Source organism: Abrus precatorius, unplaced genomic scaffold (genome assembly GCF_003935025.1).
Source record: "Abrus precatorius isolate BTA unplaced genomic scaffold, Abrus_2018 Scaffold3, whole genome shotgun sequence".
NCBI lineage: Eukaryota > Viridiplantae > Streptophyta > Magnoliopsida > Fabales > Fabaceae > Abrus > Abrus precatorius.
In genome coordinates, this window is record NW_020874373.1 from 7251754 (window position 1) to 7277954 (window position 26201).

At 31.9% G+C, this 26201-nt stretch overlaps 4 protein-coding genes across 6 annotated transcripts; 1 reads left to right on the top strand and 3 right to left on the bottom strand.

Annotated features, from left to right (window-relative positions):
- Nucleotides 1–1360: 1360 nt before the first annotated feature.
- On the bottom strand, nt 1361–5976 carry LOC113861674 (tubulin gamma-1 chain). 2 transcript variants are annotated; one of them, XM_027494641.1, is made up of 12 exons: nt 5667–5976; nt 5110–5310; nt 4866–4977; nt 4062–4462; nt 3738–3791; nt 3557–3661; nt 2951–3025; nt 2804–2848; nt 2492–2620; nt 2234–2338; nt 2082–2158; nt 1361–1650 (listed from the first exon to the last, which is right to left on the bottom strand). In XM_027494641.1, the coding sequence occupies exons 1-11, from the start codon at nt 5793–5795 to the stop codon at nt 2090–2092; spliced, it is 1425 nt and encodes a 474-aa protein (XP_027350442.1). In that variant the 5' UTR covers nt 5796–5976; the 3' UTR covers nt 1361–1650; nt 2082–2089. The 2 variants fall into 2 exon arrangements, with proteins under 2 accessions (XP_027350442.1, XP_027350443.1); XM_027494642.1 differs by having other exon boundaries at nt 1361–1688; nt 2081–2158.
- Nucleotides 5977–12286: 6310 nt separating this feature from the next.
- LOC113862965 (CMP-sialic acid transporter 1) lies at nt 12287–17110 on the bottom strand. 2 transcript variants are annotated; one of them, XR_003504507.1, is made up of 10 exons: nt 16975–17110; nt 16775–16858; nt 16453–16667; nt 16293–16371; nt 15138–15307; nt 14353–14539; nt 14070–14147; nt 13423–13597; nt 12893–12986; nt 12287–12728 (listed from the first exon to the last, which is right to left on the bottom strand). XR_003504507.1 is itself a non-coding variant. In XM_027496299.1 (9 exons), exons 1-8 carry the CDS (start codon nt 17023–17025, stop codon nt 13454–13456), a joined length of 1008 nt encoding a protein of 335 aa, XP_027352100.1. In that variant the 5' UTR covers nt 17026–17110; the 3' UTR covers nt 12287–12728; nt 13423–13453. The 2 variants fall into 2 exon arrangements, 1 of the variants encoding a protein (XP_027352100.1); XM_027496299.1 differs by lacking the exon at nt 12893–12986.
- A 1162-nt stretch (nt 17111–18272) lies between these two features.
- On the top strand, nt 18273–19282 carry LOC113863889. Its single transcript, XM_027497656.1, has 2 exons — nt 18273–18584; nt 19175–19282. The coding sequence occupies exons 1-2, from the start codon at nt 18298–18300 to the stop codon at nt 19191–19193; spliced, it is 306 nt and encodes a 101-aa protein (XP_027353457.1). The 5' UTR covers nt 18273–18297; the 3' UTR covers nt 19194–19282.
- Nucleotides 19283–20463: 1181 nt separating this feature from the next.
- Nucleotides 20464–25891, bottom strand: LOC113861900 (mitochondrial adenine nucleotide transporter ADNT1-like). The gene is made up of 8 exons (XM_027495002.1): nt 25580–25891; nt 24782–24830; nt 24457–24620; nt 24159–24196; nt 23624–23736; nt 23356–23469; nt 21904–22248; nt 20464–20936 (listed from the first exon to the last, which is right to left on the bottom strand). Exons 1-8 carry the CDS (start codon nt 25708–25710, stop codon nt 20853–20855), a joined length of 1038 nt encoding a protein of 345 aa, XP_027350803.1. The 5' UTR covers nt 25711–25891; the 3' UTR covers nt 20464–20852.
- Nucleotides 25892–26201: the final 310 nt, after the last annotated feature.

Consider the following 26201-nt stretch of genomic DNA (forward strand, 5'->3'; position numbering starts at 1 on the left):
AGATCGTTATAAAGAAACCAACTTCGAGTTGATTGTCTACGCTTTGATAAACTCAAACTTGTGAATTAGAAACGCCGAAAATCGAATTATCTTATTTCTTTTGGATCATTTGAGGTAAAAACAAACAGGAATCAATTGCTTTGGTTCTATCTTGCGATGGACCACCTATAGATATTTTGAATGGAAACCTTTGGTGGCTTAAATATTCAAGTGATGGCCCCAAGATCTTCTATTGGTTACATTTTCTTCATCAGCTGATAACCAAAATCCAAGTGTCTTGGGTTTCTCACTCTGGTTTGTAGCAAATATGGACATGTTACAACTTGGAAAGAGAAAAACCCAATCCCATGTAGAAAGGTGAACAGAACATGCGTCTAAACATTAAAAGAGAACATCCCATGTGCTCTTGAATCATGATATGACTTCACAGGAATGAATTAGACCACCGAATGACGCATTCAATATTCTTTCAATGCAGTAGTATTAGTACCACTGCTTCTTTCTATTTTCTCCTCCTATCCCATGATTGCTCAGTTATATATCTTTGACTTTTTAGTAATTTTTTTCCACATAGAAGTTTTGAAAATTAATTTTGCACGTCAACGATAAGTTTTTTTTTTTTTTTTAAAAAAAATACACAATGCAATTGAGTTGCTTTGGGCTGCTTTTGTCTGTACACTTGGGTCCATTTGTTTCACATTTTAATCAAAGTAATTCGGGAAAAAATATTTTAAAATAATTAATTCTGGGCAAAACCTACCCCTAAGTGTACTATACGACATTTTAAAAATGAACTGTGAAAAATTAATTTCATCAAGTCGGTAAATTTAAACCACTTTTAAATCATAATCGGATTGCCTAACCTACATCGTGAGTTTGGCATCTAGAACCAATTTTTCCTTCAGAAAAGCTTAATATTTTCATTTCTTAAATTGAATTTGAAAATGAGAAAAAAAAAAGTTACCAAACAAAACCCTGTTAAAATTGTCGGCCAAGAACATGATTTTGATACAAAACGAGCAGGCACAACTATACGTTGATCACGTCGGCTGTCGTAGCAAGTGCAGAAGAATTTTCTTTCTTTTCTTTAAAATTAGGATTTAGGCCCCAACTAAATAAACGTTTTTCTTTCATTCTGTAGTTGGTAAACTGGTTTTTCATGACACTACACTTGATCGTTACCACACGAAGTTTTCTCTTTTCTTTGAGTGCAACCAAATGATGTCCTTTTCACAAAATTAATTATTAGACAAACGCCCCCGATCACGGTGTCGATAATTGAGCGATCCATGGCAGTTTAAAGGGTCCGTTGAACATGTGAATCTCTGCACCACATGAATCGTGTAAATCTATGCACCACATCAACTGAAGTATTTTAAGATTCATCCCAAAGCAACAGCAAGATCACACCTAACAAACACGTCAGATTCAGATAATAAAACTAGATTTCCTAATTCTCTACATTTTAATGATCAACCAACCATATACATTGCTAAAAACGAATCAATACAGTGAGATTCTGTACTCGATCTTGCTTGGGCTGATGCCCAAATGATTAGCAAACAAATACAAACCAAAATAATCACACCAAAAACCATCTCATAGCCCCAAAAAATTGAGAAGTTCATTAGCAACCTTGTTGATCTTACACAAAATCCTTTCCTTTTATATCCCTCCCATTGTGGTACCTGCAATGATTCGGTTCAGGCTTTTCACCTTTTCATCAAGTATTTAAATGATTCTTTGACATGGCTATATTTTGAGCAAGAATGATGTAGAGTCTGTATTTTGATATAAAAGTAACATAATTTGAGAAAGTGGATATTTGAAGGGTTAAAAATAAATTTTAAAGCAATTTATAATTTGAGAATTTTAAAAATATATAAAAGTCAGTGCTAAATATCGTGAAGTCACTTGTCACAAGAATGGATATTTTACAAAAGGAGACATTTTTGTGATCAAGAGTGAGAACTTGAATTTATATTACGAGTGGTATTTTACTTATCTTCCTAGATAATGGAAGTAAAATCAAATCCATAAACTTGAAGTAAACCAAAATCACGGCCAAATCATAGCTTACATGCTTTATTCACGCTACTGATTTTGGATCCAATGATCCTGTAGCATTGCCTTCACCAGTTAGCATGTTGTTAGGATCCTAAATAAGAGGGGAAAAAATTAGCACTATGCAACATGAACTTAAAATGGGAAGTGGGGGTTGTAGAGAATCTACCTCCATTCCCCATTTGATATAATCTGGGGACTCACAGGCCTTATATTCATCAACCAAACTCTCAATTATGTCCCTTGATTCATCAAATTCAGAGAGATCATTATCCTGTCCATTTTTTTTTCAGTGTCATCAGATGAAATGACAAGTATCCAAGCACTAAGTGTAAGATGCACTGGCCAATTAAGTATTTAACAGATGCAGCAGCAGTGTTCCAAAAGAGTGATATCAGGGTTCATCATATGAAATTGGCACACTTACAGCAAACATTGGGAACTTCCGGTAGTTGTCTAAAAAGGCTTGTTTCTTTCTCAACTTCTCATACTGGCTCAAACATTTACTGAAAAGGTGACGGATGCTAGTATGACTTGCCAGCATAAGGCCACTGACCTACCAAATGCAGCAACTATAGGTTATTTCATAACTCAATTGCTTTGATTCTTCAACCTCAGAATAAAAAACGTTTATAGAACGAAATGTTGATCTACCTCCAATATAATCCGATACAATAAGCTGAAAAGTATGATAAGCATCAAAAGAAAGACCAACATAAAAAAAGAATAGAGTTCGTACCCTGTGTGCAGTTTGAACATATGGAGACTTCCTAGATAGAGCAACCTACGAAGTGTGGGAAATCAGATTGTGTAATAAAACTAAATATGAAGGAGACAAATTGCCCAGCTGGCACAACTTTAGATTGATTTGCTGCAGTGCACAGACCTGAATACTTGCAGGACCCCACTCAATAAAGTTAACTAGTTTTCTTTCACGTATCCTCTGCAAACTTTCATGAACCTAAATCCAAACAGAAAGATAAAGTCATGATATAGTATAGCACTTTTTAAAATATTTAAATGCTAGAAACATGATATTAACTATCACAAGTTAATCTGGGAAAGCTGCAACTTCATGAAAACTTTATAAATTACCCATAGCAGTAAAAAACTAGAATAGCTCCACCAGCATCAGAGGAAGGTTAATTTATTCATTTTTAAGTACTTCTATTAATTTTTCAAGGTTTTCAACTAGAGTATAGAATTTCTCAAGCTTTAATGTGACAGCAGAAGTAACAAATTTAATGCTAAACAGCAGCAGGAAATTGGCACTTCACCTAGGAAGAATAGTAGAGGCAGAAAAAAGAAATGCCTTTGCAGAATTAGATTAACAAAGCATCTCCTAAAAAATAATAAAAGCATTAATTTCACAGCAGGACCAAACAAGCACATAGAAAATGGTTGGCAAGATGACTTTTTTTGGGGTAACTGAGTTTCAATTTACAAGCAGAAAAATGCGGTGTAAATAATACTGCAAAATTATTCTAATTACCTGAGTTGGATCAACCTCTCCTTGGATGATATTCAGAATTGATATATATTTTGCTTGGCTAGCATCTTTGGTCCGAGCATAAGAAGAGACCATAATATTCTTTGCCTGCCAGGAATATACCTGTCAGTAGAGCACATAGCCCATTTAATTTGAAGCATAACTGTTTAGGCAGTCATTATACCTGCAGAAGTCTTCTCATAACATCAAGTACAGTAGTCTTGCGAATTACATTAGCCTGCAAGGAAATATCATCAAACTTTTCAATGTTTCCCTGGAGGTATATCGGAAGAATCACATTTTTGCAGCTACATATGTATATCCCAATCAGATTATATGAGTAAAATGGAGGGAGGAAAGAGAGAGATGAATTATTAATTTCTCCGCTTGTCCCTTCCAGTTAAACAATCTAACAACACAATTCTCTCAAGCGAAGACACAAATTTAGGCAAAACTTTGCTGCTCCAAAATCATTTTTTGGGAAAATAAAATGATGCAGTGATCTCACCTGGCGTTCCACAGTCAAAGGCGTATATCCTGTCATTAGAAAATGGCATCTTGGTGTTGGAATCAAAGAGGCAAGAAGACCAACCAAGTCATTATTCATGTACCCTGGGTAACGAAGAGTGGTTGTACTGGCAGACATAACAGTAGAAACTAAGGAATTTGTTTGAGCAAATGTTGGATTTGATAGATGAAGTCGTTCCACAGCAATTCTATTAAGTGCAGTATTGTCAAGAACTACAACACAATCTGCATTAAGTGTCAGCCGCTTAAGCGTCAAAAGTGAATTGTATGGTTGGACCACCACATCACTTGTCTCCATCTGGTTAGGAAACACACTGTATGTCTGAACCAGTTTTTTGCTGTAGCGGTCATTCAGAGTCTCCAGCAAGTATGAGCCCATTCCTTCATAAAAACAGGGAAATGTACTAAAGTCACAAGCAGAATTAAAGGATAATAATAATAAAATTAAGCGGGAGAGAAATTCCTAAGAAATCTCCAATTTTGTTTTCATTTTTCGTACATAGCAAGTTCAAAGGTAAATAGGAATCTCAAGCACTATGTATTATAAGTTATTTTAGTCTTAGATGAGCTACGAGGTGCAATCCAGTCTGATTTCTTCTCTAAAGGGTACAATTAATTAATTTTTGGTTGAAATTAAGACTACAATCAGGTATAATTTTAGTTTGATCATTTCAGCAATCTTTTGCGTTTTCAGAAACACCCCCTAACGAATGTTCAATTAGGAAGAGGGGAAAATGAAGAAATTTATAGGATGTTTTCAGGCAAAGACAATAAAAAAAGACACCTGAGCCTGTTCCCCCAGCAATTGAATGACATAGAACAAAACCCTCAAGACTGTCACTGCCATCTGCTTCTCTGTCAATCATGTCCATTATGTCTTCTTCGACATTCTTTCCCTGACCAGATATTAACAACCACATTAGGTAAACAGTCACTTTACCACTAACACTAACATTTCCCATCAAGATCTTCCTTCGTGTTTCAAACAAGCTTATAATGTTTCATTACAGGATGCTCTAGCAACGAACCTGATGGTATCCACTGGCCCAATTGTTTCCAGCACCACCTCCATGATCCGAGACAAAGATATTCTCGTGATTATAGAGATTCCGGTAGTCACTATTTTGAATTCCATTAATTACCCTTGGTTCCAAGTCAATCAGTAGAGCCCGGGGTATATAATGTTGATCATCAGCTTGGTAGAAGAACACGTCTTTCCGATCACCTCCCTGCACTATTTCGACCAAAATAAGAAAATGCAGAACTAATCTTCACCAATCCCAAGTAAGGTACTATAGCATACTATTAAATTCTAATAATTTATACAAGAATATTCGAGTACTCGTGGCAACAAGCAACATAGCTAGCCAGCCAGAGTAAGATAATGCTCAGCGGAAACATGAAGAACACTACACACAGTCCACAATTAACAAAACTTCAACAAATTCCGAAAGTGAACCCTAACAAGAGAGATAAAAGAAAACATGGCAAAATTTGAAAAAACAGCTAAATCCAGAGAGCTACGTTATCGACATTCGAACAATGAAGGATGAAATAGAAAATGAAAATGGAGAACTGATAGAACCTGAGTGGCGAAGTCTTCGAGGATGCCTTCTTTGCTGATGCCATGCTCGAGGCACAGCTGCTTCCAGAACTCCATGCCGATCTGATTCCCACATTGACCAACCTGAAGCGTAATGATTTCTCTCGGCATTTTCCCAAAACTAGGGTTTGGTTTGGAGGGATATACCCTTTTTCAAATACACAAATGAGGGAAAGAGAAAGAACCACACCAATCTAAATTGTGCCTTCGTTTTGTCAACACTCTTTACTACTACTTCTTAATCATCCTTACCCCTCTCTCTCTCTCTCTCTCTCTCTCTCTCTACTTTCAACTCTATTTATTTCTTCTCACGCATTTTTGTTATTTCAAAAGAAACAATTTTTTCAATCACTTTTGCTTTTTTACTCTTTTCTCTACAAATTTTTATGTTTTTTTTTTATGGTCTTTCGTTTACTCAATTTTTATTTGATTGCAGCTATAATTAATTGTCTTAAACTTACTTGTTTTCACTTTGATTCAAGCGATTAGAACGAATGGTAGCAGTTATTGTTATTGTTAGTTTTTCATAGTTGTATTCGACGTAGTTGTTTGGTAAATAAATGTCATTATTAATTTGAAAAATAAAACTACATATTTCATAAATTTGTTTGTTTTTATTTCGTACATTTATAACATATATTTATAGTTCATTATAACTATTTTTATTGTGATTTATTATTTATTTTAATAATCAAATGGAGCTGAAATATGACAAGGAAAAAAACGTTTTTCTTTCCAAATATATGTTGCGTTTAAATTAATAGAGAAAGAGACTGAATTACATATAAAAACGGAAAAAAAAATCCAAAATTTACTATTTTTTTATGTTTGAAAAATATATTATTAAAAAATTGACCTTTTTTTTTCTTCTCAGGTCTCATATTTAATATCAATCACTTAGATTATCATAATAACATTTTTGTTTTCCTAATCTACTCTTGTCAATTAAATCCAAACAATTATGCTTTTCAAATTACTTATTTTAAAAACACAATTTTTATTTTTACTATTTTTTATTTTAAAATTTTATTGGAATTAGAAAACTTACATAATGCACAAAATATCTGCTAGATAGTAATAAAAATTCGGATATACAAATTTAATCTACAAATGAAGTTAATCTGATTTTACAATTTAAATTCTTATAAAAGTGGAAATTCAACTTATTTTTTTTTAATCCATATATATTTTAGATCCCATATAGAAATATCGGATTAAAACGGAACATCTCAACTATTTTTCACACAGTTAACGTAAATTTTACAAATTTAGAGATTGAGTTTTATTTATTTATTTATTTATTTAACTGCTTGTAAGGATAGATCCGTGTTTGTGAAAGCACCGAAAGTAATGATTGAAGCATCTTCAATCGCTTTTATGTGTGAAAAATCTCATATCATATGTTATAATAATTGATTGAATTAATATTAATATACATGAATTTAACTTAAATATTGTGTTTTTATTCTTTTAATCCAATCATAAATTACTTTATTAATAAACAAATTATTAATTTTTTTTAATAATTAACATAAAAATTATATGTATCATATATTTTAGTTTATTATTAATGTAAAAATTTACTAAAACCACATTAAAATTAAATTCAAAATAAATATACATATACAAAAGTGATAGTTCATTAATGTTTGACTTATGAAAGCTAACATATGGTTTATAAACTACATGAATGATAAGAAAATATTTTATCAACATTAAAATGAGACAATAAAACCTTTAAAAAATAAAATAATAATAATTATAAGAATTTATATGTTCACAATTACTTTTTTATATATAAAATGAGCAAAAAGAAAAAAAAATAAAAAATAAGAGAATGAAGATACAAATATGACTAATAGTGCAATAAAAAAATAAAAGGGTTTGTTGTGACATCTCTCTTCTAGGTGATCTAAAGTCTTCACACTTTATGACTAAATTTTGAGCTTTGAGCATTAATTTTCTTTAAAATAAATAAATAAATAATGCGTTTTATGCATGGTAGTAGAATTTGTTGATAAAATTAATTTGACCAAAATCGAATTTAAAATTGGTCTTAACTTAAATTTTAATTTTAAAATCAGTTTTAAATTGATTTTTTAAAAAATAAAATAAATTAGTTTAAAATCTAATTGATATAATTAGATTTAGATTCATCTTGTGTAAATTTAATCAAAGCTCACCCTTATATCTAGTCAAACCTTTTTATAAGTTTTGATGATAAAAACATATAAGTTGGTATATATTAAAAAAAATATAAAACAAAATAGACCCAATACCATATAAAGTTATTTTTTATATATAGGTCATTAAATCTCAACCCAAATTAGCATAATCCAGTCTCTTTCAAAGAGCAAACTTCCCTCGCTAATGATGCCATTAGACATTGGGAACTTATGTAATTGCAGCAGCTGGAGGAATTGAATGAGTCACTAATCAAGAAATTGCTTGTTTATTTTCATCCAAAACCACCCTTTTGTTATTTACTCACTTTATTACCAATACAAAACTCGAGTAACAATTCCAGATAATGTAATGAACGAAGCCATTGACCAAAATAACTCAAGTCCATTAAAAAAGTTTACAATTCCAGTTGAGTGGCCGATGTTAGGTGATGACTAGTGAGTAACCGTGGAATATCACACACTTGGACACTCGATTAAAGACAAAACTAGGCAAAATTCAAGATGTCGTGGGTACAATGATGTCCGTTAAGATTTTTGCTTACCTATGAAACAAACTATGCATAATTTGAAGGTTTCTAACGAAAAACAAACTCGGAATGGCATATGATGCAAGAATCTAAAATTCAAAACTTTATTTGTTTTTATGTTGGCTCTGTGTACGTCTAAGCCAGGCATAACGGTTCGTGAGTAAATTCTGAGGTCTCATTAATCTTCGAGAAAAATATCATAAGCTGATCAAAACCCAAGCCAGAAAATTATTTAATTTCTTTATACCAGCTGAAGATTTGTGATATTAATGACGATAATTTTGTTGAAGAGAAGAAAGAAAGCAAAAAAACAGGGGCTCATGGCCTCAATAAGCTCATAAAATAAAAAAGAAAAGAACTACATAGAGAAAAGTTATCATCACATCACTGTATCCACACCAAAAATAATAAAAAGTGGAGCAGCTAGGCCACACAAATATCAAAGTAAATAGCGTCTCACGTATCTCCAAAACAAGCAAATGAAAATATGTGCCACCAAACTGTTTGGCCAAATGACCATGAAAAATTACAATCCTTAAAATTGAAGGTGGTTTGAATGACACATGAGAAGAGAGATGGTTAAGAAAAGAGGTATTATTGATGCCATAGGAAGGCTCCCATGGCAAAGTTTCTCTTTTGTTGAAGGTCTCCAATGATGGGTAAGCCATACTCTTTGAGCAAGCAATCAAGCCTCCACTCTGGCATTGTCTCATAGTCATTTTTTGTGTACCTTGGATAGTGTAGTGGCATTTGAAAGTGCCCACATCGCTCTATATCATGCCCTGAATGTGAATTTGTTCCACCAACCATGTCTGAGGAAGTACTTGCCACCGACTTCATTCCCCCTCGCTCCACTCTATGATCTCTCTTTCTCACTCACTCTATGTTTTCTTTTGGTTAACTTTGGCAAATGGGTGTCTAATTTATAATAATAGAGTAGTCAGAGAGAGAGAGATAATCAAACAAATAAGGGACAATTTGTGGCGATATCTTGAAGCGTGTCTTCTTGATATTTTTTAGTATAATTTATTTTGATATTTGAAATTATGTTTTTATTAATTTTATCTCGTGATGATAAATTTTATCTTTGTAACTTTAAAAATATTTTTTTTGTTAATTTATGTATTTTAACAATATTAATTTTACTAATTGGTTTGGAACGGAAAAGGATATATAACCTATCTAATTCAATTAAGTTAAAATGCAATTTTAAAATTGTTGACACTAAAACTGATATTGGTTCTTTTTCATTATTAAATTATTTTGATATTATATTTATATTATTATTATATTAAAGTTTTGTTCGAGACGTCTCACACACACAAAGTCGCAGTCGGTTTTGCATATGATTTATGTATAATTATACAAGTTTTTCCACATAATTCACATAGCTATAAATAAATAAACAACTTTGCACATAAGTTAGACATTTTGTAGTCTATGCAACCTTTTATTCTCTTCACATAATCTCTTATAGAAATTTACATATAATTAATAAATTGTGTACTATATTTTTAAATAAGAAGAAAAAAATTCAGATTTAGAAGTCCAATTCATAACTAAAATTAAACTAATTTTAATTTAAAATCTAAATTTTTAATAAAACTGAATATTTGAACTTATTTTATTTTCTTATCGGAATGATCTCCTTTGATAAATCTAGATTTTATCTATTAAAACTGGTTTATTTTGAAAAATAGTGAACACATATAAATGATTATTTTTTAGAATACAAATATACAATTTATTCAAATAAAATCTATAATTATATTACAAAAAACATTACGAAAACATCTAACTATAGCATGCTTTCTATCCGCTTCCACTCAAAGAAAACGATTAAAAAAGCATTTAGAAACATAAAAGATCTAGTTAAAATCATACCTTTTACTCCTCTATTTTATTTTTAAAAAAATAATTTCAATACAAAAAACTAAAAAACTTTCCCTAAAGTCATAAAATAAATAAATAAATAAAACTATATTTATATTATCATAAATATCAAAATATTAAGAATACTGATTAATATTTTCAAATTATTTTTTAAGAAAAGTACATTAATAATATTTTTATTCATCAAAACATAATTTTTAAAAAATAAATTTATAATTAAAAACATAATAAAAATAATATAAAATTAGAAAAATTGATTACTTAATAATTATATAGCACTGAGTAAGCATTCAAATATAATTTGACCAAAATTAAATTTAAAATTGATTTTAAATCAAAATCAAATTTTAAAACTAGTTTTAAAAAAAATAAAATAGATTATTTTAAAATCCAATTTATATAATTGAATTTAAAGTAAATTTGAATTGGTTTTATGAAAATCCAATTCATGCTCACCCTTACTTTTAAAATACTTTAAATTTTTACCATTTTAATATAGATCTTATTAACAAATGACTTAAAGACACTAATTAAGAGATATTTCATATATTTTTAATTATTTAAAATTTTAAATTTTTTATGTGTTTAGCATAATAAATATTTTTATTTAATTAATTATTTTGTTCTTTATCAATTCACTAAATAGTAAATACATTCAATAATTTTTTTTTAAATTTTATATCACATCTTTCTCTTAAAGAATATCCCAATGAATCGGAAGGAAAACTTTTAATTAATGTTCATTATTGGTTACCTTTTGCATTTGTGGCAACCATTGTTTGCCGTATGTTGTAAAGGCATTGGGACCATAACTCTTTTCTGACGTTGGTGCATATGAATTTTAGGAGTAAAATTGTTTAACACTGTAATTACTTTGATTAGTCACTTGTAGTCACCATAGTTTATGTACGATTCATGAAGAAAGAAGTTTCAAAGGCTTAGAGCATCACCCGAATTTTCACATCCCACTGATATTGTGAATCCCAAATTGTTTTCATATAATGCTAAAAGCTATTTATAACACTTGAATCCAATACAACCTAATTGAAACAGACTTAGAACTTAATATACGATTGACATACACAGCTAACTTTGAATTTGATCTCCCTTTCTTATTATTCTAATTTTTTTTTTATTGCTGTTGCTTTTCATCCCTGCAAATAGACCCAAGTGACCCTTGGACTATGCCTAGATGTATTCAATTAATCTTACCAACCAAATCAACATAACCCAACAAAATCCAATTAAAACTGGGGTTTATTTGAGCTTACGATAGCTAGTAACTGCTGAGATATTTTCTTTTTCAAATTAGCAATGTTAGCCAGCAACATATTCTTTTTTAACACACTCTCCACCACAACATTTGTCATTAGTCAATTTTTAAAAAAATTAAAGAAATTTTTTAAAAAATATCAATTTACAAAATAAATATTTAAACTTTTAAAAAATAAATAAATCATAAAATACGTTAAAAAGTGTGTTTTAACATTTTTAAAAATAATTAAACACACTTCACAGGATTAAGTTTAAGGAACCAATAATAAAATTTTATTTTATATATATATATATATATATATTTTTTTTTTTATTTATTTATTTATTTATTACTTTAAAGCAATAATATTTTTCTTCTCAACAAAAATTTATCCCTTTTAAATGCTTAAACTCAATCATGAGAACTGAAGCTAACAAAACATATCTACCTAGCCTGAAACAGAATCAATGGAACCTGTTTAGTATGCCAAATTCGTTGATTTATTGTGTCCTAAAAAATAGAATGCCTCTTCAAGACTCTTCATTAATCTGTTACCGGTTTCTTAAACAGTTAAACTTCATTTGAGCCACTCCACGGAATCAAACAAATGTCAGTCAATGTTGAATGTTGAATGTCGATTATTAACCTCACTCCAACACCAACAACCTTGTCTACTAAATGTAGCCGTAAAGATGGACACAAATTTCAGTTCCGTATCTATTTCCCAATCACTCCATATGAGCATCAAACTGCAAAACAAATTTCGATTTAAATTAATTAATGTTGAAGAATCGTTTAGTTTGTACAGCAACTAGGTAGAATTAGGGCCCGGCTTCACGTGCCTTGGTGTCAATGGGTCGCACCTCTATCACCACCAGCTAGATAAGTAAAAGACACCAAAAGCCAACGGTAATATTCTATTTCTGTCTAAATCACATTCTGCGCACTTTCATTAAACCATCTTTTCCTACAATGTCCTCCTTTCATATATTTAAACACAGACAATATATGAGATGTGCAAATTAGCTATATCGAAATTTGGAAGTCATCCATCAAACATGCCCATGCTCCTCAAAGTCACAGAATCAATGGAACCTGGATTATAAGCAGTGTTTCTTCTACAGAATAAATGACTTTCATAGGGCTTATAGGAAAAACCTGGGAAAGAACAATTTAAAAATACCTGCAGAGCCAATAAGAAAATCTTGAAAGTCAAAATTACCAATTGCTTGCTCATAAGGGAATTAATAGACACAAAAAGTTATAACAAGCCCATTAAGTACAGATAGGTACAATTTGCAAACATCAGTTACCAATATATATTTCTAATACCACTTCAGTGTGTACCTACTAGATAAGAACTTGAAAGTAGAATTAGCACAAAGGAGCATGTGACTGTCCTTCAAACTAGAAAGTGATATCTTATTATATACCAAAAAACCTGCAATATCTCATAGAAAATGATACTACATTCAGAACAAAGCATGCACCATAATAATAAAGCCTTATCCTACTAGGTAATATAGATTTGCACATACATAACCAGAATATAATCACATTAATCAGAGGATATCAAGTCATATTTGTGAAGTTACACTTACATATGACTACTTAAACGGGTGAATGCATGAGGCTTCCACTATTTCAATGTTTGGGAAAGATTGAATCATGAAAAGAGGGGTAACTCGTGGCTTTCCACAAGTGAAACCCAGGATTACTAGATCACAAGGAAGAAATATTATTTGTTTAATATCAAATAAATACTTCCTTAATGATACACACATTATGCAGCAATGTCAGATGTCATATGAGAATATTTTGTTTGATGTATTTAGAAAACAAAACGAAATTCAGAATTGAAATGGATGTTCATTTACCAAAGCATTGTATTCAGATGTCGATATAACATCATGAATGTGTTCGTCGATCAATAGAAACTTCAACGAGCTTCTCTTCATCTGATTTAACTGTTAATGGCATATCTAAGAGCATATTTGGTGGGGCAAAATACATGTGTAGAGACATCATACAAATAATAATGCCCAAGAAAAGCTGCAAAGAGGGAAAAAAAATCAATATCCACTTTCAGCCTGAGAACAACAGCATGAAAGGTTTTAAACAATCATATCAATATTCAACCTCAACAACAGCCTCATAAAAAATATAAAACAAGGGTATTTACTTACAAAGAGTGACCAATAGTCTTGAAAAAATAAATGAAAAAAAAAAGGTAATCTATGAAAGGTACAGTTGCAAAAAAATTAGCACATTGCTGATCTGTTTTAAAAAGAATGATTATAACAAGCATTACCCAAAATTTAAGAACAGGTTGAGATTCTAAACTAGAGAAACAGCAAAACAGCTAAGCTTATCCTGTGAAATAACATAATATGATTATGTCTCCATGAGGTATCTAAGATATAAATTCTGTGCAACAAAATGATTTGCCTAAAAAGTAACACCAGGAGGAGAGAACATAGAATGGTTGCCCACAAATATTGGAATTGCTCAGGCTGGAAATTACCTGCAATGTAGGTTTAAAGTTGAAGAGAAATAATGATAGTATCATTGTCAGCAGCATTGCCATTGATGTGGAGTAGACCTAGAGAAAGCCGAAACAAGTTACAATTAGGGGAGAAAAAGAACAGACAATAAATAAATAAATACACCATATACTGTGATGTGATACTTCATCACTATTTTCAGTGTCACATAATTATTTCTCTCACAGGAAAAAGATTATTCTTACGAGAAAACCCCCAAATGTGTCAAGAAAAAGAGGTCTGCAGGAGGGTCAAAACTTATACCTTCACAATATTATCAGCATGTTTCATTAACCATGAAACCAAAAGACCAGTAGACCCTAGATTTAATACCACCATCCAGGTAGTGATAGTATATCCATTGAAAATACGTTGCCACCAGGGTCCATTTTCAAATCCACCTCTGAAATCATCCATAAGAAGTCTTGCCATATTGAAAATTGTACCAAACCTGAAGAGAAATTTCATTTAATGGGTACATAACTGACATATTTGATCATGGTAATCATATTCATTCACTAGAGAGCCACAACAAATTAACCACAATACTCAAGCAGCCCTTGTCACATTTCTGGTTTTACAGAACCATCAATTTACAACTTTCTAAGAAAGAACAGTGCAGAAATAAGTTTCTCTTAATTAAAAAATAAACTCAGAACAATTAGCTAAAGAGTAATGCATGCTTATGTTACTTGATATACCAACAATCAAGGAAATCTAAATGTATTAAATGGAAAACACAGCTACACAGAAAATAAAAGCACAAAACCCCCAAAACTGACAAAGTTGAAAGACTTTAAGAATTAGGAATCTACTTTGCAAGAACCTCATGAATTCAACAGTAATATATGCTCTGCTCCTTCTTAGCAAGTGAAAACAGAACATTCATTTCTTAATACATAAACCAATCACATTCTTTTAATAGGCTACGGAAGAGGAAATGGGGAAGAAATTGCTTCTGAAATAGATAGTCAAAAGATTATCACACTGATATGTTTGCTCATGATTATGTAGATATTTGACATGACAATATCAAGTAAAATACCTACGTGTACAACTGTATATTCTGCCAGTATAAGCTGTCGTTGTTTTTCTTCATCAAGAACTCAGTATAAATTCCAGCTAATGCCGAGAGACAAGCAGATAGAACTCCTAACATGTAGCCCTGAATTGGTGCTGAGAAAAGGGAATTACATGAAGCCTCTCCACAGCCCCTAACCTAAAACAATAAACAGTGGAGATTCTGTCTAAATAAAATTTTTATCATAAGGCTAATTCTCCTAATATACTGATCAGTTGCCACAAAAACAAAGCAGAACAAGGATGTATATTGGCTTCAATTTCATATAGTTTAACATGCAAGCTCATTACGTCTCTTAGTTCTTGTACTCATGCTTATGTCAAGGGAAATTTTACAACATGCAAAGAGGACAGATCTGTTTCATTTGCGAGCTACTTTGTCTCACTGTTTTCTTTTTATTATTTATTTAGGTTTAGGAAGATTGCTTATCCTCCCTAAAAGGCCCTTCCTCCCATGACCAAAGAAAATTCAGTCTAATCTCCTTTTTAAGTACACACATGTGCAACCTATATTAATAAAATCTTTGAGACCATGTACAAGTGTCAGCAGAGGAAGCCCAAAGCTGGTTGAATTTATTTGAAACCCTCTTAATGGAAAAATGTACTTCTCAAAATGGTTCAATATTTGAAGCTATCAAGATCTTAACTCTACCAGGTTATGAATTATGATTAAAACAGTAGAATAAATCATAAAATAAAACAATTCCAACACATTTTAGCTTGTTATGACTCAATATCATATCATCTACACATTTACAATTCATAGAAAAGAATAAATATTGTTAGGAGGAGAAATGGATAAGGTAGAAGAAGTGCACGTAAGGCATCTTCCAAAACAAAACAACATAAAACAAACTAGAAAATAATCATTTTGCTGTATGAAAATGACCTGATAAGATTTGAATACCATTTCAGCAAATGAAATATTAAATTTATCCATTTCTATCGTATCATAACTATGCGAGCCTGTCCAAACGTTAAAACCAGACGTTTGTCTAAGTCCTTAACACTGAATTTGTCAGTTCATAATACATAGCAAATAATGCATAAAATTCATATATCTTCTTATGAAAAACAAATTTAAAGCCACAAAACCAAAGTTGCGAGAGATAAGTTTTTGGCACCTGACTTGTGGTTGTCCCAACAGCCAACAGCACAATTGCCATCCACTGCAAGTTAGAAAGCCTCCTCCCTAAGAACAACCTTGAAAGAAAAGGCATCAGCTTTAATAGAGAAACAAAACACAATGAACATTGATCTTCCAAAACTGAAAAGACAATGCACCTGAATAGTATTCCAGTGGTAACAATCTTCAAATTGCCCATTATCTGATAGGTGGAAGTGTCAACATATGTGAGGGTAGCAAATTGAACATTATTGTGGATCAGATATATAATGGAAGGAATGGGATACAGAGCCACCGTTTTCAACTCCGTTGTCATCTTTGGCAGAGGTGACTTTTGGCATTCCTTCCACAGTAACAAACTTGACACGACAAGCTGAGTACGACAACAGTGATAAAACCACCAACAAAGTGTTATTAGAAACCAAAACTTGGTTTGGTTTTTGGTTGCCATCGAATAAAATTGATACATTAATCCTTTACCTTAAAAACCTCAGCAAGAAATGGAACAGTGGCGTAATCATACTTGTAGCCTCCATTACTTTGCGATAGGGTTGTCAATATTCCCTGCAATACGAAATTATCAATATCAACTAATTAGAGTGGGTGAGTGAACGGAACGTGAAAATGTATGTAACTAGGGTTTAAATGAGGATTTGGGGGAAATAGGGCATGAGAATGACCTGAGAACTGGTGAGAACGGTGAGGAGCACAGCGACCAAGTACCACTGCATCTTCTTCCACTCCTACAGATCCACTCAGCGACTCACAAGAAACACACGATCAAAACGCATCGTTTTGTCCCATCTTCCATTCCATGTGCTTAAAGGCTTTGGCGCGTCTGTTTTATTGTAAGACTAAAAATATTATTAATATATATATCCTTATTATTTAAAAAGCGTTTAAGAATGATAACTAATTGGTTTAATGTATACATGAGATCAACTTTATTTAAGTTTTACATATATAAAAAAAACTATATTGAGAGAATTAACTTTATTATATATAAAATTGTGTTATGATATTTTATAGATAATTATAATTTTAACATATAAAAAAATTAACTTATATATCTAGTTACCTTTTTTTCTACTCTAAAGTAAATTATTGAATTATTTATTTAATAGACTATAAATAGTTTTACTGGGAGTAATATTATTTGATTAGAGTAAATTTTTCTCTGAATATTTAATAAATTTGTGTTTGTTGGGACTCAAACTCAAAAATATAAATTAAACTAAAATATCTTTTCCAATAGAGCCACATGTTTTAAAGTATTGTTGATAGAATGAATTATTATAAATGAAAAAGTTAAAATACAAATCATATATACATTAATGTTTGTGTAAATATTAATTATTAAGGAAAGCATACGTTGTCCACTTTCATCTTCATGCGTCATTCTTATTGTTATTATTATTGTCGTTGATTTTTAAATTAAAAAAAAATGATGGGGTGACATTGTAGTTAAGATGATAATGAAACAAGAATTAGAGTAATATTGTAATGACTATATATTGGTAGAAGGAAAATAAATCCCCGTGACTAAACTGACGGCAAGCCTCAATTTAACAAAGCAACAAAGAGTGGATCACAGTTAGGATGTGATATTTTCTCCAGCAAATGTTACCATAAATTGTATGAACCAATGAATGATGGAAAAGGAAAGGGTCAATCAATAACCTCACATTTTGAAATAGAAAAATGAAATTGGAAACATGGAATTGAGAATAAAATTTACCCAAACTTCAAAACTCAAATTAGTCCAATGGCTATAGTGGGCATCCTTAACCAGGGTGAATTTTTTACCACCTTTACATTTATTTTTTTTTATCTATTTTTGCAGCGAGAAAAGAAGTTTGAAGCATGCATATAACCAAGCACACGTTATAATAAATGCATGCATACAGTTTAAAATCTTAGTTTGATTTCATCATTTCATGACACAATTTTGTAGAAAGCTTATGGCTGAAGAAGAGAAAGAAAGAGACACTGAGATAGGTAGGATGGAAGGGTATGAAGAGGAACAAAATAATGATGCATTGAATCATTCACAGCTACCCAATACATCCCTAGCTGAACTTAACATGTTGCTTGTGTTGCTTTCGTTATTCTACTTCTCAAGCGATGAGTGCATGGAATATGAGGAGAAGGAGCAGATCACAAAAGATGAGGTTGATGTAACTAAAGCATGCATTTCAACATTACAAACCAAGAGACGAGAGAAACATGAGCCCAAGCTTGGGAAGAGACCATTTTCATCAAGGTTTCAAACTACCATAAAAGACTCCAGGTAAGCTTCCACGCATCTTTTTCAAAAAAGTGGTACAAATTAAAACTTAATTAATTTTCTCCTGATTAGGAGAAACAGAAAGTTGAATTAAGATATGATACAAAAGAATCTCTCTAAGATTAGCAAAAGATGGAGGCCAGTTTGGATGGAATTTTAACAAATGTTTATAAAATAATAATGAGATAAAATAATTAAGTTTGTATCAGAAATTAAAATTAACTTATGCACATAAGTTTTTTAAGAAGTTAGATGGAAAAAAATTAAAGAAGCTGATATTCATAAGTTGATTTTAACTTGTTTAAAAAATTTAAATTTATTTTATTATAGTTTTTTAATCTTTATAAATATTTGTTGGGAAAATTATCCCAACTAAATGAAGCATAATTTGAATTTTGGCATATGAATTCATTCAGCTTGTTTTTGTGAATCCAACCAAGTGGAAGAAAACAATTCCTAATTTTCTTTCATTTTATAATTTTGTGCACAAAACAACAACATAAACTCAAACACACTTTTACTACGAACTAATATAATTGTAGCACCGAGTCATTGACATGAAAGATTAAGCATTGTTCTTATGTTGTGCTCAGGCATGGAAGAAAAATGTAAAGCAAATTCTACTGTGGAGGATTTCACAAAATATTTGGTGCAGCAAGGAAAGCGAACAATCAGTTTTTTCACCATAGCAAAATTTGCGTGTTTGTGTGGTTTTGTATATATAGAATATATTTAGCAGTCAATCCATTTTGTTTAGAATTTTATATTTTGATAAATTTGATTATTGTTATATTAAAAAAATGTGTTTCTCACTTTAGTTCTTTGTTTGTAAACTTAAGAAGATATTTTATACTTTTTTTAAAATAATACTTGAAATTTTTTTAATATTTTAAATATTAAAAGATATTTATGTATTTTTTAAATAAATTATTAATCGTTCCTATTTATTATACATATTTAATATAAAAATAATAATTATAATTTTATATATGAGAGAGTATTGGAATGCCCTCTTAATTTATAAGGCACTAAGTAAAAATTATTGATTTTTTTTAATCTTAAACTGACTATAAATGTGCCAGATTTCCAGTAACATCGCATGTTGAATGAAAGTTTGGAAAACAAAATTCTGTAAGCATAAGTTGGAAGAAAAAGTGTTGAATACAATTATTAAGGGGGTGTAAAAGAGTTCTTCATCAATTTATGAAAATAGATTAATGAATATTCACTCAAACGGCTAATAGTTGGGGAGACTAGAAATATACTGCGATGACGACGGGTTTGTTCAGATTGTATGGATTTATTCCATCTGGGTTCCGTAGCCACACATTTTCTAATCAGTTTCCCTATTTGCCTATTTGGCTCTAAAATACCTAGACGGAAATGTACGAAATAGTATTGGACCACCTTTTTATGCTATAACTCAATGGCCACATTTTAGAACTAAAGGAAATACTAAGGACTTTCTATCCCTGTTTTAAGGATGCATGACCATAATCATCTGTTAATCAATTCTTCATGGAAAAGTTAATTATAAATTTAATTCTTTAATTAACATATTTTTTGTTTTAACATATATATAAAGTAAACCTATATTTTAACTTTTACATGAAAAAACATTTATAAATTAGTTATCATAATGTTAAATCTATTTGAATTGAAACCAAAAAAAAAAAAAAAACTTTAAAGGAACTGTCAAAATGTATTTTTTATCAACAAAATTGAATTGCAAAATGTTTTCATTCATGACTAAAATGAAAAACGTCAAAATATATAGTATTTTCATACAAAAACTAATACAAAAAATTATGTTAGGGGTAAGGACAAATCTTTATTTATCCTTTGTTTAATAATTGAGAAAGGATCAAAGATCAAAATGACTGCTTAGTAACCTGCACGCAACAATGCAAATTTGATATAATAAACACTCTTTCCAGATTAGGGTAGGGAGAGGAACTCAGTAATCGGACACTGGATATTCCACCAATAAAAATGCTTTCTTCACTCGAGCAGAAAGCCATGCAGTCCTTGCATTGTTAATCCACAACATTTATTGCCATAGAATATGAATAAGAAGCTAAAAGCTACAGCACGTTCACAAAGAAAAACAAATGGGAAACAAGGGAATTAATTTATAGACACTAGCTCAAGTGCTTCCTAACTCATTCTTGAACAGATGAAAGACAAGAAAATAACCCTAATTTATCATCTCCGCATCCCCTTGCCTACAAGAAAACAACAGGCAGCCAAATATCAGGTGGATGCCAACCTTCAGTCTGATATTCTGATCTCCACTCCTAGAATGTCCTTCACTACCTCATATGTTACAAACGCAATTGCTATGGATGGGACCACCTGCAAGATATCAGGAGAGATAAATCAAGATAAGGGAAGATTAAGGCCATTTAAAAATAATTTTGGATCAACAACAATTCAGGGTCTACACGCACACACACATATCACGATGGCTACAGTAAACGGGAATTGTGATAACTTCTAAACACCAACCATCCAGGGGAGACATTAAGCAAATGGAACTATAACAAGAACATATTCAGTTGACTGCATTACAAATAGGCTGCTACGCAAAGTGCATTGATTTGTGTGGTTGCAGATAACAGCAAACAAAATTCCAACATCAAACCAAAATTTATGTGACCAAAGCACAAAATAGGGGATTTTAAAACAATGTTATGAGTCATAAGATTGTTTATGACTCTCAAATTGAGATAGAACCAGACAACGTTAAAAATAATAGAAGTACAAGGCCTGATAAACTCCACACTAGAATCATATATTTTTAATGTAAGACTCAAATTTCAGATTCCAGATCTTGCATTTAAATTAAATCTTAACACATGTACTGATTGGTGCATGATAATGAGTATTTGCAGTTGATCATGTATTTCATTTAGCTGATCCAAAACTGAGCAAGAGTAGTAAATAATTTGAGTTGAAAATATCAATATTTGACTCAGACCACAACGCTTGAATCTTACAATAACTCATTGACAAGTAAACTTTTTTGTTCTGATCACGTAGAAGCTTGTTAAGTTTACAGCTCAAATAGATAACACCCACACCCAGACAGTGTGGTGGATAAATGAGGAATCACACAAAGGAATCATCCAGGCGACTGAAATGTGCATAAACTTTTTCTAAGGGATTCACAGATATAATAAATAAGTAATATCTTCCACAAAACAAGGAATAAAACAGCAACCATACTTTTCTGAAAAGAAGTGCATGTTTAGGTAGATATGGATTGCCCACATTTTTTTCAGAACAGATCCTAATTCATGAGTATTAGATGAAAACTGACCTTCACAGAATTGGGCACCAGACCCTTGTATAAAGCGCCAAATCCCTCATACCGGACGGTTTTCCTGAATGCATCAATCATGCCAGTGTATTCAAGTGATACTTTGCCTCTTCCATCACCAGTTACAACAGAAGCAGCATGGTTCCAACCAACCATCTGCATTCTTCGACGAATGACATCAAGAGGGTAGGCAATGGTTTGTCCAACAGTTCCAGCTGCAGCACCACAAGCCAGGCGAGTTGTCACACTCAACTCAGAATCTTGAACTAGACCAAATGGTTTCGATTTAATTAACCAATCTTTCAAAGACTCGTACACAGCAAAGTTGAGACCCACATAAGGAATCTGAAAAATATGGAAAATAGAGAGTAAGAGAAACATCAAGTCATCAAGTCGACTGACAGCACCCAAAAGAGAGCTTCCGTTGAAAATTAGAGTGAACTTTAGTCAGTTAAATATAACTATGAAGCATGCGGAGAATATTTTAGAAAAGCAACTTTTCACATTTCTATAAACTTGATGGGTGTTGGGAGAGAAAAGAAGTTAGTACTGTCAGGATATTAGTTAGTTAGTTAGAGGAGGTTAATGACATAAATAAAAAGGAGTGAAGGGACAGGAATTTATTCTGTCAAATATCATTTGTAAATTGAGCTTTTGCTCTTTGTGAAGGGTAAACCTTTAAAAGAGAGATTTCTCTCCTTTGTTCTGTTCATTTTCATTTTAATCACTAAAATCTTTCTTTTCTTTTTCCCCAATTCTAGTCTGGGTGTCAAACAAAACTTGAGTACTTAACTGAAGCATGACTAACAGATTTTCTGTTTTTTGTACCTAGCTATATTCCACCTAGAACCTACCATAACAAGGGAAAACCTTGTCACCAGACCCAAGTAGTAGTAGTACTAAATATTAGAATTCACTATGAAGCATGTCAAAAGCATAATGGTAAGAATTTATCTACAGAAACTGTCCTATGAAGCATTTAGAAATTTCTGCAACAGTTATGGCAGTAGTAGAACAATTAGCAAAACAAATAGTTGAATAGAAATTCCCCTCTCAATAGAACTGAACGTGTCAATTTTAGGTGTGTAATTATGATCAATTCTACAACCCCGTGTTAATCTTTGTTACCTTCTGCACAGGAGATGCTATCTACCTACAGACAATAACAAGGTATGACTCACTAAAACCCTAGTTACATGTCATTACCAATATCCCCCCACATCTATAAGCAGCATAAAAATGTATTGGTATTCAATTGTCCCCTAAGAAGAGGGAACATTGACTAGGACACAACAAAATTTGAAGTGTGTGTGGTCCATGGTTCTCCCCCTCCCCCAACTACAGCCTGCAGGTTCTACACGGTTACTATAAAATATAAATTGAATTTTCCCATAAAGCCAATAGTAAAAGTATATTAGGATTTCTTATTTATAAATTCTAGAAACTACTCACAACTCCAATGACTGAAGGAAGCCAGCCCTTATATAAAGCACGTGGACCTTCTTCCCTAAGTACAGTTGACAGAGCATGGAACATTCCTCTGTACTGGTAAGGGGACTTCTCTGTCTGCAAATACAAAGAAAAGCAAACTTAATGTTATATACAATTTTTCTTTCCACTAAATACAAATACGTAATATTAATTTTATAAATTTGAAGCTACCTTTCTGACCCAAAGCAAGGATTTGGTACAAAGAAAATTGAAAGAAAAAAAAAAGTACCTGTACAGTTATCCTGCCTCGAACCATGTCCATAGGATAAGTTGCAGACATGGCAATTATTCCAGCACATGCTCCAGCCCCAAGACGTAAAAGGGGAGTCAGCTGAGCATCCTCTGCCACAAGGAAAAAAAAAAAAGTTAAGACAAAGGGTTTTTATAATTGAGAAGTTTAATTTAGACATAATTGTTTACTTTTAAGTCTTATTTTCAACTTTTTTGAATATATTTTTTGATGAAAAAAATTATTGAGGCCAACCTAGTGTGTTTGGATTAGCTTATTTTGTGTTCAAAACAACTTCTGATCGAAATCTTAAAAAAAGAGCTTATGAAAAAGGAAGAAACGTATATGGAGTTCCTTACAACTGTGTGAAATTTTTGTCCTTTCAAATAAGTGATTTCCCCCTATTTGATCAACATCCAAAACATGCTATTGAACCTGCTCTCCACCTACCTCCATCCCTCCATCCCTCACACACACACACACACACATATAGGCACACATGCCAAAAGGAAATAAATAATAAACATGGACATACCATTTCCAGTTTGCTTCTGATACAGCTGTAGTATACCTCTGCCAGAAAAGGAACACTCAGTAAAAACTAGGAGAAAGAGTTATACGTGCAATGCATAGAACTAAAAATTGAAACTTCTCTGCCATAGGAGTGACCCTGCTTAAAGAAAACTGATTCAAAGAAAATTTAAAAAGGACGGCAGGATCCTATCATTACAAGTAAATAAGCATAAAAGTGCAGCAAAATGAAAAGATATCTAAAGAAAATGCTAAACAATAAAGCAATCAGTGCATCTATGGATATCTAAAGGAAAACTTACTTGGAAGCTTGCTCGTAACTAAAGAACTTCACTGCAGAATTAGGGACGATTCGAGCACAGTTAGTACCGTTCCCTTTGAATAATCCACGGAAACCTTCAGTTCTCCATATATATCTTAGACCTTGAATTGTTCCGTTGTATTTTATGTTGTGTGGATTTTGAACCTATAAATGGCAAAGACACATCAAATCACATGAACGATACATCCAACCACAAACGCACCAACCAAAAAGGTAGCATTTCAGATGCACTTCTTTTTTTCAACCCAGACAAGAATAAACGTCAGCTAAATCCCATTTTGGTGTAACCAACGAAATAGATTAACCTGCAGCAAAATTTTCAACCGTTCAAGTGGAGCCACTGCTGTTCGCGATCTGCAACGGTACAAAAATGCACAAGTCAGTTAAAACTCAACATAATGCGACAAGAACCTTAGAATTATTAGTAGGAAATAGTTTCCAGGAAAATTGGATTAGGTTGTCATCACTGTCCCAACAAACTCCAAAAGTAAAAAGATTTTTGTATTGGAAAGTAATGCCATGCTGGTAAGGCAACATAGAAATTATTAAAACAAAATTGATAGACTTCAAAGACATACAGGCACGCACTAACTTAATTCATTCCATCGATCGAAACAAAGCCCCAAAATTGACGTGAATTTCAATAATTTACCCATCGGTTATTTAAGCATAAGGGGAAAAAGGGCTTCTTTCAAATCAAAGCCCCAAAATTGACGTGGTTCTGTCTGATACAGCTGTAAGGGGATTAACACAAACTTATTTTTCGTAACCTTCCAGGTGAACAATGGCGTGTATTTTAAGTACATCATATTCCATTAAATTTAATGAAAAAAATCGTGAAACAGAAAGACCAACTGCTCCATTGTTCCCAAACGTTGAAACATCTAAGTTTAACTATCAATATCCACATAGCATGATTCTATTTCCACCCTCACCAAGCATCGAAATTTCCGGAGACATTAAACATGTCACGAAACCAATCATTTCCGTTTTCGTATGAACAAGCAGTCAATACATGCATATTGGACGTGTCTGTGTGTGTTTCCCCAAGAAATCTGTATTTGTTCTGGAAAATTGAAAAAACAACGGAGAAAGGGACTGACACTCCTCCGGCGACTCCACCGGCGACGAGGGACCTGCAGATGCTAAAAAAAGCGTAGCTGGGAGCGTTGACGCCTTCTCTGGCGAGCTTAGCTTCCTCGGGAAGATTGACGATCTTCGTCTCCGAAGCCATGGAAACCCTAACCTCGTATTTAACGAAAAGAGAAAATGGATCGGAAATTGGGATCTGAGGTTTGCGGCGATTACAGCAGAGAAACGATCATTTTTGGGGGTGTGAGAGTGTGACGGCTGAAAGAGTGAGGAACCACAACACTGACTCAACTAACAATCGCAGCACAGTGACGCCGTTTGTTACAAGTTACACACCATTCATATATTCTATGCATACGTGGACTCGGTCCATTTATTATTATTATTATTATACCTGTAATTATTTTTTTTCTAATTCTACTCTTATTTAATATTTATATGATAATTTAAATAAACTATTATAACTAAGCTATTTTTAATCTTGAATTTTATAACTCAATTTAGGTATTTAAAAATAACAATTTTTATTAAAAATATAAAGTTGTAATAAATAATTTTTTAAATATATATTATTATCAGTTGAAAATTTTTAACTCTAAAAATTTATAATAATTTTTATTTAATTATATCGCT

Excerpts from the sequence above, each read along its gene's own strand:
- LOC113861674 (XM_027494641.1), bottom strand. The coding sequence starts at position 5,795 with ATGCCGAGAGAAATCATTACGCTTCAGGTTGGTCAATGTGGGAATCAG. Across the intron at positions 5,311-5,666 it reads TCGAAGACTTCGCCACTCAG|GGAGGTGATCGGAAAGACGT; the intron begins GTTCTATCAGTT and ends GAAATAGTGCAG. Across the intron at positions 2,339-2,491 it reads GGAAGTTCCCAATGTTTGCT|GATAATGATCTCTCTGAATT; the intron begins GTAAGTGTGCCA and ends AAAAATGGACAG.
- LOC113862965 (XM_027496299.1), bottom strand. The coding sequence starts at position 17,025 with ATGCAGTGGTACTTGGTCGCTGTGCTCCTCACCGTTCTCACCAGTTCT. Across the intron at positions 15,308-16,292 it reads TTGGGACAACCACAAGTCAG|GTTAGGGGCTGTGGAGAGGC; the intron begins GTGCCAAAAACT and ends TTATTGTTTTAG. Across the intron at positions 14,540-15,137 it reads CAGAATATACAGTTGTACAC|GTTTGGTACAATTTTCAATA; the intron begins GTAGGTATTTTA and ends ATTTCTCTTCAG.
- LOC113863889 (XM_027497656.1), top strand. The coding sequence starts at position 18,298 with ATGGAAGGGTATGAAGAGGAACAAAATAATGATGCATTGAATCATTCA.
- LOC113861900 (XM_027495002.1), bottom strand. The coding sequence starts at position 25,710 with ATGGCTTCGGAGACGAAGATCGTCAATCTTCCCGAGGAAGCTAAGCTC. Across the intron at positions 24,197-24,456 it reads AGTTACGAGCAAGCTTCCAA|AGGTATACTACAGCTGTATC; the intron begins GTAAGTTTTCCT and ends CTTTTCTGGCAG. Across the intron at positions 22,249-23,355 it reads TTCCTTCAGTCATTGGAGTT|ATTCCTTATGTGGGTCTCAA; the intron begins GTGAGTAGTTTC and ends CATATTTTTCAG.